Below are 12,601 nucleotides of genomic sequence, written 5' to 3'. Positions count from 1 at the left end.
ATCGGCCCTCCCACCCGCCCCTGCACTTTTCTCTTCGTTATCCTCTCAGCTGATTGGCGCTGCAGGTCTCAGCTGATGTGGGGAAAGCTGCGCGCTGGCGTTAGGCAAAGCACCCCACCAAGCCACGCCCACCAAGCCACACCCACACACTGGTTTAACCGATGGTAAAACAATTTGAATTCCACCACTGGTAATTACATTACCAATACAACTGAATGATAGCACAGAGGTTTCCTTGAACAACTTACCTCTTTCCTGCTAGAATCCAGTTCTTTCCTCAATTTCACAGCAACGGCTTTAATTTTATTTATTTTTTCTTCCTTTTCTTTCAGCTGTTGTTCCAAATTTACTAAAGCAAACCAAATTAATATTTTAAAAGCTAAAAGAAAAATCTTCCTATAGTCAATAACTATATTAAAAAAGATTCATGTCATTATTTGTATTGCCACTTAGATTTATTTCCTGTATAAATAATTGCTGTATTTAGTAACAATTTCAATGGACTTTCGTTTGAAATGGTCTAGGGTTCCACAAATACTTAGCATTACCAAATCCAACAACAAATAATATATATATTAAATGTGTGCTAAATTCTTCCAGGATCATCAAATTGAAATAAATTTAACTGATCACTTGCTTCATTACTTCAATCTCTCTTAAACACCAAACTTCAAAAATATTTTAAAAATGTTTTTAGAAAAATGTAATGTTCAATATCTGTCTGAAAGCCTATTATTTCAATAATCTTTTGTCATGTAAGCTTTGTCAATTAAGCATATTTGCTCTCAAGAGCATTATACTAAAACTCTTAACCAGAAGCCTGGTATTTAAGGCAGATGCAAAGTTTCTTGGTTAGCAGGGACTGGTAGGGTATTATTCCATATAACAAACTCTAGAAAAGCATTTGATGATTTCTATACAAACTCTTCTGTACAGTCAAAAATAAAAGAAAACCCTCCCCACAAAAAAACCAAAAAGATTTAAAAAGAAAGCAAACAAAATGTATACTAATTACCTATTTTCTCTGTTTTTTGTAATTGCTGATCGCGATCAGCAGAAGACTTCTCCACAGACTCCTGCATTGTAAACAAAAATAAATAAGATGGGCAGTTCAGCAGATGATTACTGTTGCTTGGTGAGGAAAAGGAAACAAATTCTAGAACATCCCTTCATAATCTTAACATAAAATGGTCAGGCTGGTCAACTTTTTGTTTCTATACAATTAAAAAAAAAAAAAAAACACCGGCAGGATGATTTATGTAGTCCTCAACTTACAGCAGTTTGTTTAGTGACTGTTGAAAGGCACTGAAAAAAGTGTCGTGACCGTTTTTCATGCTTACCACCAATGCAGCATCTCCATGGATACACAAAATTCAGAATCTTGGTTGCAGTATCCGAAGATCATGCAATCACTTTTTGCAACCTTCTGACAAGCAAAGTCAATGGGGAAAGCTAGTTTCACTTAACAACTGTTACTAATTTAACAGCTGCAGTGATTCGTTTAACAACTGTGTCAAGAAAAGTTGTAAAATCATGTAAAACTCAATGAATGTTTCATTTAGCAACAGAAATTTGGGGCTTAATTGTGGTCATAAGTTGAAGACTATCTAAACTTGGCATGAAAGACTTCTACATAAATGGTAGATATTACCATTTAGGCATTATTAAATTACAAAAAGCATCATGACACGTTTGCAGGTAATTCTAATTTAGCAACTGTCTTGATTTCATAATGTACATGTGTTAGAAAATTAACTTTGCAACGAACTCTGTTGGTCTGCAAAGGAAAAGAAAGCTGAAGTAAGATCATAAAGAGGGTTGCAGTTTCATTTAATGACCATTTTGCTTAGTGACCATGTTGCCAGCCTCACTTGTAGTCACTAATCAAGTACAAACTGTATTTTGGATCAGCCAATGACAAAGAAACCTTTAAATTTAGTAACTGATAGTCGTGAAAATCAAACTTGAAATCCATCTCTGAAAACCAAGGAGAAAAAGGCATATTTTGAATTGATGTAAGACAAAGGTTAATCTTTCATCATTCAAAATCCCGTTAATTTTATTAAAAAACAAACCTTCTCTGACTCCTGAAAGAAGACTAAGCTAAATGCTACTCCCTAATCCAATTCCGACTAAAAAATAATTTTGTATTTGATAATGTAAACACATACAAATGTACAACATTCATACATACCCATTTTGGAATTAAAACTATCTTAATGTTCACTAAGATGAAAAGAAATCACTGACAGTTCAAACCAAGGTACATATTTCCACTTATTCCCTTATACATGTGAGCAATAGAGAAATTTGCTTGCATATACTTCCCCAAAGCTTTCCAACTTGTCTTGGGGTCTAAAGATTTTAATAATAAAAGTCTAAAGATTTCCGTAATAAAAGCCTACTAACCTTTAGCAAAGAAAGTTCAGCTTGCACATTTCTCAGTTCAGTCTCCTTTTGCTCCAAAATTAAGGTTATATTTTTCTGTTCTTTTTCTGATTTTTCTTCCTGCTCTTTCATTTTGTTTTCTTGATTTGCATGTTGTTCAGAAATATTTTCAATATGGACTAGAAGATCTTGGTTCTCCTTCCTGATTTTCTCACTGGTATGTTTCAACTCTTGAATGTCAAGCTGTAGTACTTCTTTTTCTGAGAAAGCTCCTTCTAATTCCTCCTTTAAGAGATATTTTTCTTTTTCATAATCATCCAATAGAGATCTGAACTCTGTGCAACGAGCTTCAGATTCTTCCTGGACTCTCTGCAATTCCTGCCGCAGATTAACATTTTCCTCTTTTTGAGAGATCAGAATTTGTTCCTCTTGCTTCATTTTTGTCAAAAATTCATTTGCAGCCTGCAATGTGGCAATAATATCTTCTTCTTTGTTTTCATCTGGGTATTTGGAGCCCATCTTTTCATGGAGACTTTGCAGCTCACTAACCACAAGAGATTTAAAGGCCTTTTCTTCCTCAAGTAGTTTAAGCAAATGGCTTTTTTCATCACAGGCCATATGTAGTTTCACTTCTAAGTTCTCTGCTTTACCTTTGGATAGATCCCAGTCTTCTTTTTCAGATGACAAATGGTCTAGCTCCTGCCTTGCTTGATCTTGTTCTTCCTTTAATCTGTTGTTCTCACTTTTAAGAGTCTCTATTTCAGCTAACAGCCCTGTTCTATCCTGTTCAAAGGCTTCCATTTGTTGTTCAAATTTGATCAGTTTCTCCCGGTTTGTTTCTTTTTCTGCAGAAACACCTTCCAGTCTCTCTCCCAACTCTTCTCCCTGTTGCTTTAATTGATGGTTACATATGTTAAGAGCTTCAACTTCTTGCTGAAGTTCCATTACTGTCTCTTGTTGTGTTTTGCATTTTTCCTGCAAGTTTTCTATTTTCTCAGCTGAATCCTTCATTTTGTCACGGAAGCTATTATTCTGTGAGGAAAGTTCATTTTCTTTCTCTTTCATTTGTTTTAGGTCAGACTCCTTTTGATGAAGACAACAAAGTAGTTTCTCATTCTCTTCTTGAAGTGTTTCTATTTTAAGCCTGAGCTCTTCTATCTCCTCTTTTTGTGAGGAGAACTGTTCTACCTGTTGACGGAGAGAATTGACCTCTTCTCGGAGGACATCCCTTTCATTGAAAGCAGCTCGGAGCTTTTTCTGCAATTCATCAACATCAGAAGCTTGCTGCTGCTTCATACATTCAAATTCTCGGCTTATCTTCCCAGCTGATTCCCCCAATTCAGTCTGCAAAGTTTCCAGTGTTTCCCGCAAGTTCTCATAACTAGCAATGGCTTCTTCTTTCTCCTCTATATGCCTCTGACACTGTTCTTCGAGATCCTGTATTTTAATAATAAGTGACTGGGTTTTTTTCTCTGCACTCGATGTTATAGCTTGATTCAGTTCACACATTTCTTTTTGGTGTGTTTCTACTAAACCCTCCATTTTGAGGCTGTTCTCTTTTATGTTTTTTTTGTATAGTTCTTTTGCCGACTGGAGTTCTGATTTCAGTTTTTCTATTAGACAACAATGATCTTCTTTGGCAAGTTGCAGTTCATTAATTTTGAATTCCAAATCTTCCTTTTCATGAAAATACTCATCTTTTATATGCTGGACTTCCAATTCTAGTTTCATTTTAACATTGTTCATATAAGTTAATTCATCTCTTAATATACTATGCTGAGATTCCAGTTCTTTAAAAGCTTTCTCTATATGCCCAGTCTTTTCTACTACTTCTGGTTCTATTTCAGCATTTCTTGACTCATTTTGATTTTCATCATCTTTAGTCAAAGTCTGCCTCATGCATTCCAATTCCTGCTCATATTTTTCCTTACAAGCCTGCAATTCAACCTGCATCTCTTTCTCTTTTACCTTGTATTGCTCTATCAAGTCCAGCTTTAGCTTATCTACTTTAATTTGTTCCTCTTCACATAATTTAGCAGAGGCTTCAAGTTGTTGTAATAGCTCTGATAGCTCATCTTGGTGAGAGGTCTTCAGTTTGTCTAGCTCTTCACCTAACTTATCAATTCTGTTTTGATATTGCCTAGAATTACTGTCAATAATATGTTTTAGTTTGGTAATTTCCTCCTCTTTAGATGCATTGGAAAATTCTATCTGTTTCTTTAGATTCAAGATCTGTTCTTCATAAGTGATCTTTGTCTGCTGGACTTCTTCCTGTAGTCTTCTAATTTCATCATGCTCATTAGTATGGAAGTTAAGCTGTTCTGTGAGCTGTTCTTGTTTTTTCAGTTCTGTATGCAGCTCCTTTTGCAATGTGGCTATTGTTTCATTATATTTGGATTGTGCAATTAATCCTTCATTTTTAAGGCTTTCAATTTCTTTCTGGTGAGAGGTATTCAGTTGGGCAAACTTCTTCTGCCATATTTCTTCCTGAGCAAGAGCATCCTAATTTAAAAAAAGTAAATCAAGTATGTGATGAAGCATCATAAAAGCATCAGGTCTATTTTACAGAACTAACAATCAAAGGATTAGTAATTATACAAGAAATATACTGGGGAGGTACTATTATTGATGTCTACCTTTATCTCAACTTAGAGCAGAGATTTCTCTGATAAGGGAAAACGTACATTTCATCTAATGAGACAGGATTTCTAAGTACAACAGAACATACTATATAGTCCATAAATAATATAAACTTAATTCACTTAGTTCCTTTCCAATTTATTCCATTTGTAGAACTGAACGTGAAATCTATGTAGCAATAAGCTTTATGGCTGATAGACATATGTGTAACAGAACTGAGTATTAGATTAGATCCTAAAGTATTTTTGAAAGTATTTCACAGATTTTTTTCCCAAAACGAAGAGAAAATGTTTAATAAAGTAGAAGAATAATGTAAATTTAGAATACAAATTTAGAACTTCTATATTTTTTCATAGTATCTGAATGCTCCATCTGTAGAGTATAACATTTTCACTCAACATATATCTGTGCATTAGTGTTTAATTTTGCTTTTCTCTGTCATTAAAATATTTTTTCTCACACTAAGATTTGCAAATCTTACAATGGCACACGGTTGACCCACATTTCAGGACTGGAATACCCATCTGAAATAATGTAGTTTCTATAGCAGTAGTTTCCCAACCTTGACAACATTAAGATGTTGACTTCGACTCCCAAAATTCTCTTGCCACCAGGAGAACGGCTGGCTGGGGAATTCTAGAAGTTGAAGTCCACACAACCTAAGTTGTCCAGATTGAGAACACTGTCCTATACACAGATTGTAATGAATATTACACTCTTGTGGGGTTTATTCCTAGCATCTGCACTTGACTGTTTGCAAGACAGAATTGGTCAGTGCATATTAACCAGAATTAGGAGCCAAAAAGCTTAAATGAAAGGGTTTTCTGTGACTCAAATCTATTTAATTAATTATATTTAATGTCAACAGTTTCCTATCAAATCTTCTTATGGAATACCTCTACTTCTTGCTGCTTTTTCACCTTTTCTTTTTTCAGAGCTACACACTGCTGTTGGGCTTCTGCTTTTTCCAAAAGAACCACATTCAGTTTCTCTGTAAGTGCCTAGTTTTGAGAAGAGAGAAAAAAGTTATAATTATCTTTCAAAAGCTGAGATACATTTAACTTTATTTATTAAAACACACACACAGCATTTTCTCTAAATTCTCTTTTTCTTTGCCAGAGACAATACTAGAACCGTTCTCATCTCCTGGAGTTATTGCTTGTTTTGAGATAACACCTAGAGGTTTGAAGAGGTAGAAAGTTATTTATTCATCATGTGTTCTCTTATGTGAAAGTTATTCAGAAATATTTGTTTCCATGTTAATTATATAAATGATCATCTTCTTTTAACAATGATCATCTTTTAATCTCTTTCGGGGTGAAGTGTATCAATGATATTTCAGTAAAATTTATCTGTAGATATTCTTCATAAATAAATGATATCTCAACAAGGGAAGGAAAATTCTGTCATTACCATTAAAGTGAAAAATTAACAAAAACATATCTTATCAATACACATCCTACAGTCAATTTTGGTTATAGAAGGTATTCATTATTAATCCCAAAATATGGAGTAAACTTTGTTCATCAATAAACATCAGGCCTACTCTATCAGATTAAGTTAGGAGAGAAGAGGCAAAAGAAAGGGATGATAAAAGTACTTATATTTTTATGGTTAAAGCTATGGGTTCTGTGGTTAGGAGGTTTCACTTGTATTTTTCATTTAGTGCAATTTTTAATCCTACCTGAGGCTTAAATTGCAGTCCATATGAACCAAGCAAATCGTATTTAATTAAACCATGTTTTAGTAAACCTTTAGAGTTTGAATGAAACCTTAGAGTTTGAATGAAAAACTGAACGGTGGTTAAAAGAAAATGGAAACCAACTCTCTATAGCTACAATGAGGAGGGGAGAGGAAGTTGAGTATGAGCCTAGGTTTCTGCATGTAATATTTAATTATAATATAGTATTTCACCCAAATATGGGACGCGGTGGCTCAGTGGCTAAAACACTCAGTGTCCTAGCCACTGAGCTTGTTGATCAGGAGGTCAGCAGTTCAGTGGTTCGAATTCCTAGTGTCGCATAACAGAGTGAGCTCCCGTTATGTATCCCAGCTTCTGCCAACCTAGCAGTTCAAAAGCACGTAAAAAATGCAAGTAGAAAAATAAGGAGCACTTTGTGGGAAGGTAACAGCGCTTCGCGCGCCTTCGGCATTTAGTCATGCTGGCCACATGACACAGATACGTCTTCGGACAGCGCTGGCTCTTTGGCTTAGAAACTAAGATAAGTACCGCCCCTAGAGCCTGAAACAACTAGCACGCATGTGCGGGGGGACCCTTTACCTTATTTCACCCAAAAGTTGCCATTACAACTTAGAGTAATGTAACTTCTTACTAGCTGTATGGTGAGTTGAGTAATTAAAGCTAATACTTCCTTTCACTATTTCAACTTTACTTTTTTTTAAAAATAATACATTTTTATACCAGACATGAGGCTATCATAAACAGTATTCAATTCTAAGATAGAGCACAGAATAATCTAAAAAGCAATCCATATTAAATGTAATTTAATTTAAAAGTTATTCACAATCAATCAGCAGTCTGTATTTTATCTCTAGATAAATGATGCAAAAGACATAGAGCAATGTGAGCTATATAATTCAAGCCACTATCATTCCCACTGGACCAAGCAATGAATTTCTTGGGAATTAAGCAATATTGCACCATATGTTATGCATTATTATGGATTCATACCTGAATAATATCATCAGTTCCTCCAGCCACAGATGTTGTTTTTAGTTTCTCAATTTCCTTTTCTAATTCTAGGGAAAATTATTATTGGAGTATGAATCAGTATCTTGTTATATTTGTATCTTATTTTTACACAATACCAAAATATAATCTATATAACCTGTAGAGTTCAGTATTATTAACAGGAACATGTCTAAGTTAGATTGATATTTATAGTTCTTCCAGTAAGCTTCACATCATGAATACTAATGCAAATTCTGGGGAGAGGGGGGTATAGAGGAAGGATTGGCTAAATTTCTCCAGAGTATCCTGCTATACAGCTTTTAAATGAATTTAAGTAAGTTTCCGTAAAAATACCTGTAGATCTGGATTTCACTTTCTGTAAAAGCATCATTTGCTTCTTTGCAAATTTGATAAGATCTTCTCTTGTTAATGTGTCCAGCTGTAAAATTCATAAATGCAAATTAAAATGGATACATATTCAAATTTCATTTAATCATACAGATAATCATACAGAACATGATATTTGGTTCTGTTCTTCAACCAGAAGAATTAAAAAACCCATTACTGCAGATGGCTGTTCACTTCAGGTCTCAGAAAACATTGTAATGTATAATGTAATCTTTTTGGTTTAATATCACTGTAAAATACATTTAGTTCCAACAGACATGCAAAATTATATCAACCTTTCAGAACAATAATACTTAAAACATTTACATCTTCCAAAATTATAATAGACTTGCATATTCCTCCACAATATGTTTCAAAATATTACTTTGGCCAATTAAATAAAACGAGAGCTTAAAGAGCTCCATAAATACTGCTCTATAGGTCCAGTAGAATAAAATCTTCAGCTTCCATGTCATTACTAAATTACAACAGACAATATTGAGGGATTCCTGATCCAGAAAAGAAACCCTTTGAGGGTTTTGGTCTTACAGACTGAAGATTGGACAACACCTGAATAATTGGACAACACTCATTTCCAACTGAAATTTCTGCAGTTTATCAAGTTGGTCAAGATTAAGATTTAAGATTAAAATTTATTTAAGGACTTAAATAAAACTAACTTCAGACATTTATAATTCTTTGATTTGCTAACCCAATTATACATAGAAGAAAGTTTAAAAAGAAATCTGAACATTGTAAAGCTGTGTTTTATTTTAGATTACTGCATGAAAGACCAATTAAAAAACAGAATTTCAATTACTTTTCCTGGTATGATTGGAAGATGTTTCTGGTAAAAACTATATGCATCGTTACTTGCCAAAAAAAAAAAACCCTTAATGGCAATGACTGTGTATTTACTTTTAAAACAAAATTAATATTTACATTTGAAAGTGAACCAATTTATTAAATTAGACCTCTTGGAGTACTGTATCTCATTCTGGGCACCACTGTTAAAAAACCAGTGACAAATCAGAAGAGATTCAGGGGATTACTAACAAGATTTGTGTTAATATAATAAAATAAAGCCATATAATACCGTTCAAAGCATCTGGGTGTGTTTAGCTTACAGGATGAACAACTAATAGATGATAGCAGTCTTTAAAAAAATCTGAAGGCTTGTCATATAGAAAAGAGAGAAAATGTATTATTGAGTGCTACAGAGGTCAGGTCCAACTAGTTAAAACTATAAGGGAACAGATTCTGATTAAACATCAGGACAAATTTCCAGACTATGATAAGCTATTAGCCAGTGAAATAGGCTCTGATATGAAATGATAACTTCTCCTTCATTAGAGGGTCTTAAGGAAAGGCTGGATAGTCATCCATTGAATCCAGAGTGGGGTGGTGGTAGCAATCTAGATCAGTGTTCCTCATTCTCAGCAACTTTGAATTGACTTTAACTATCAGACCACTCCAGCCAGCAGGTTGAAATCCAAAATTGTTGAACTTGAGAAACATTCAACTAGATGACCCTGATAGTGATTTCCAAGTCTATGATTATAAAAGTGTCAGAAATGTTCGTAGAAATATACCTTTGACTTCCCTGATGTAGCTGTAGTAGGAGAAGCTGCCATTTCTTGTTCATTATCTTGCAGCTAAGCAGAAATAAAGTTTTATATTGAACAAACCATAAAATATGAGTTTATTATTTTAACTATCATATATGTATACTTATTCAAAAAAGCAGTTTACAAAAAAAACACCATTTAAATTATTCCATTATTAAACCAGTTAAAAGAATAATTAACATTTTAAAATTACAGAAAGGGATCTTAGCAATTCTGCATTATATTTACCCCATAATATTCAGTGGTACTTGTTAAAGTTACGTAATCCTTTGGATTTGACTATGAAGAGGTGAATACAGGATCTATTGTTATTTATTAAATTAGATGTGTCTTTTTCTTGCTGTTGCAAGATTTCTGCTTTAATGAAAGAAGGGAACGGTATTGTGGGCCAGTGATTGGGCCCTGAGGCTAAAAACCATGAGGCTAGAGTTCTACTTCTATCTTATGCAGAAAGCCATTGGATTACTTTAATCTAGTCATTCTCTCTCAATGGCAAAACCACTTTCAAAAATGTTGCCAAGAAAATTGTAGGGATTCCATGAGGTCATCAGGAATTAAGGCTAAATTGGAAGTACAAAATTCTTTTCATGGGAGAGCATTAGACCTATTTGCAGGCTTTCATGCAGCCTTGTAATCTCAGAAAAAAAAGACAGACTTTTAAATGATACACAAGCATGTGCTGCATTTATGCCCTAACATATTGCAAAGCACCTTTTCCATATCTTATCAAAAGCACTTCAAAGTCCTACTGTGCATAGTTTACTTTTGGAAGAAAAAATTACAAATTTTATATGCTAAAGTTCAGTTAGGAAACCAATCGCCTCCTATGGATTTGGTAAAAAGAAAACTGTATTTGGATGTTGTGAGAAACAAAAGTGTATTACAATACAAAATATTATACCTAGGCTCATATGCTTCTCTTTTCTTCTTTCTCTGGGATAGCTATGAGGAGAAAATATCTTTTTTTTCTGTTGTTTTAAATTACCGCAAGCCAATTTCATAATCCACAATTTGAACGGGCCATAGTTAACATTAACCAGAGTTGTCACACCTAGATGATATGGCAAGTTAATAAGAAAAAAATTGGGCAAGGGGATTTTAAACTCTTTTTGCAACTATGACAAATTGTAATGGGATACACTAAATTCATTCCTGTCATGATATACTAGTGTCCACACAACTGGGTGATATTTGAATACCTTAGCATCTCATTGTAAAAGCTCTAAATGACTTTATATTAATATTAAAATGCTGAAAAATAAAAGTGAATCTTAAAAACTTCTACAGAATAAAAACATCAGTCTGTCAGCACCACCTTCTGGTAGAAAACCTGTAGCTCACAACAAGAATGCTTACTAATAAACCAATATACAGTATTTCTGGAATTTATTGCTTGTCTTCATTGCTTGTATTTATTGCTAGGTGTGGCAAAGAAAGTTTAGCTCAACTTTCTCCCTATAACATTTAGAATTCTTTTTGCTTGTATTTTTGTCAAATGATGAATACCTCTACAAAGATCACTTAATCCACAAAAATAAGGAGTTATCAGAACCAAATTTGAGGAAATCTGATTTTTAAAAATTGGTCTTGTTTCAGTGCAAAATACACTGACACACAAAAGCTTAAAACATAAACTTATTGCAAAGACAAACGGTTGGAAGTACAGAGGAAATCATATTCAGTATTCAGAGCACATTATAATGCTTCAAACTTTGGCGGTGTGTGTCTCTCCATTAGCCTTTTAATAAGCCATCACACTGCTTCATTTAGTGAGGCAATAGGGGGACTACTGGCTTTCCTTTCCACAAATCTATTACTTAAAGAAGAAAAGTGGAGGATAATTGCAAGGTGCCGTTTGATTTATACTACCTGGAGTTCATTATTTGTAACAAAAATCAGAGCGGGCTTATAGTACGTTACACTAAACTGGTTTACTGAACAGACCACCACGAGTTCCCCCAACACACGAAGCCAAAATCAAGCAACAGACCGTGCCCACATGTCAATAACCTATTGTTTTTTTTTTACTGTATGTCCGAAGGAAGTGAGAAAACCCAACACTTGGCAACTTAAGTAAAGTTTTGGTTCCAGCCAAAACAGTCCTTTGTTGTTTCTTCTTAAGCCCTGCGCCCTCCTTGATCTCAATCGGAACCAGGAAAGCTTCACTTGTTGGGACTGCCAGGTAAAGCCAAAGGTAGCAAGACCAAAGACGATTCAGCACCACCCACAATGCAACACACACACATACACACACACCCCATGGGCTATGGCGAGGAGGACCTTGTGAAAAGCGGACAGAGCCCAAGGATGCTGGTCGGTCCAGAATAGGAGACTATCGAGCCACCCCGAGCACCACCCAGCGGGATCTCACCGCCCCCTCGCCCAGAAAAACGCCCCCCCCCCAATAACGGCGGGGACGGGGGCCCTTTTACAGCCGGGGGAAAGCGAACCGGAAAAGCTAAGCCTCGTGACTCGCAGGCGAGCGAAACGGAGCAGGCTCTTTTCCCCAGGCGGCGCCCCACGCCCTCCTTCCGCCCCCTCGGCCGGTTACCTCCATGGCAGCGCCGATTCCGGTTGAGGTGGGAAACCGGAGGTCGCCTCCACGCCAGCCCTTCTGCCGCTTCCGCCTTCGTCACCGCTCGGTCCGCGCGCCCTCCGCTGACGTCAACGTAACCGCCGCGAGCGCTGCCCAACTGAGCGGAGTTCGACGAGGGGGCCGGAATAATCTGTGTGGCCACCAGGTGGCAGCAGCGAGGGTTCTGCGATCGCTTCTGTGGCCCCCCTAGCGGTCGCCTCCCTAATTCTTGCCGCCCGGTTCTACCGTTATAATTTGAAGCGCTTGCCAAGTTTCGAATTTTCGGGGCCT

The 12,601-nt window shown here is 35.7% G+C and overlaps 1 protein-coding gene across 2 annotated transcripts in view; it reads right to left on the bottom strand.

Moving 5' to 3' along the window:
• GCC2 (GRIP and coiled-coil domain containing 2) overlaps positions 1 to 12,381 on the bottom strand; it is a 28,611-nt gene extending 16,230 nt beyond the window's left edge. The window contains exons 1-8 of one of the 2 annotated variants that reach the window (XM_026707359.2): positions 12,287 to 12,381; positions 9,700 to 9,762; positions 8,075 to 8,159; positions 7,721 to 7,788; positions 5,925 to 6,029; positions 2,410 to 4,890; positions 1,016 to 1,076; positions 249 to 349 (exon numbers count right to left, since the gene is read on the bottom strand). In XM_026707359.2, the coding sequence (XP_026563144.1) occupies positions 249 to 349; positions 1,016 to 1,076; positions 2,410 to 4,890; positions 5,925 to 6,029; positions 7,721 to 7,788; positions 8,075 to 8,159; positions 9,700 to 9,762; positions 12,287 to 12,292 (2,970 nt within the window). In that variant the 5' untranslated portion in view covers positions 12,293 to 12,381. The remainder of the gene's footprint in view (positions 1 to 248; positions 350 to 1,015; positions 1,077 to 2,409; positions 4,891 to 5,924; positions 6,030 to 7,720; positions 7,789 to 8,074; positions 8,160 to 9,699; positions 9,763 to 12,286) is intronic. The other variant, XM_026707360.2, reaches the window with a different exon arrangement.
• Positions 12,382 to 12,601: the final 220 nt, after the last annotated feature.

This window comes from Pseudonaja textilis, chromosome 8, assembly GCF_049901715.1.
Source record: "Pseudonaja textilis isolate UNSWEBS1 chromosome 8, rPseTex1.2, whole genome shotgun sequence".
In the NCBI taxonomy this organism is placed as follows: Eukaryota; Metazoa; Chordata; class Lepidosauria; order Squamata; family Elapidae; genus Pseudonaja; species Pseudonaja textilis.
The sequence above is the reverse complement of the archived record's forward strand: the minus strand, read 5'-3'. Positions and strand labels throughout refer to the sequence as shown.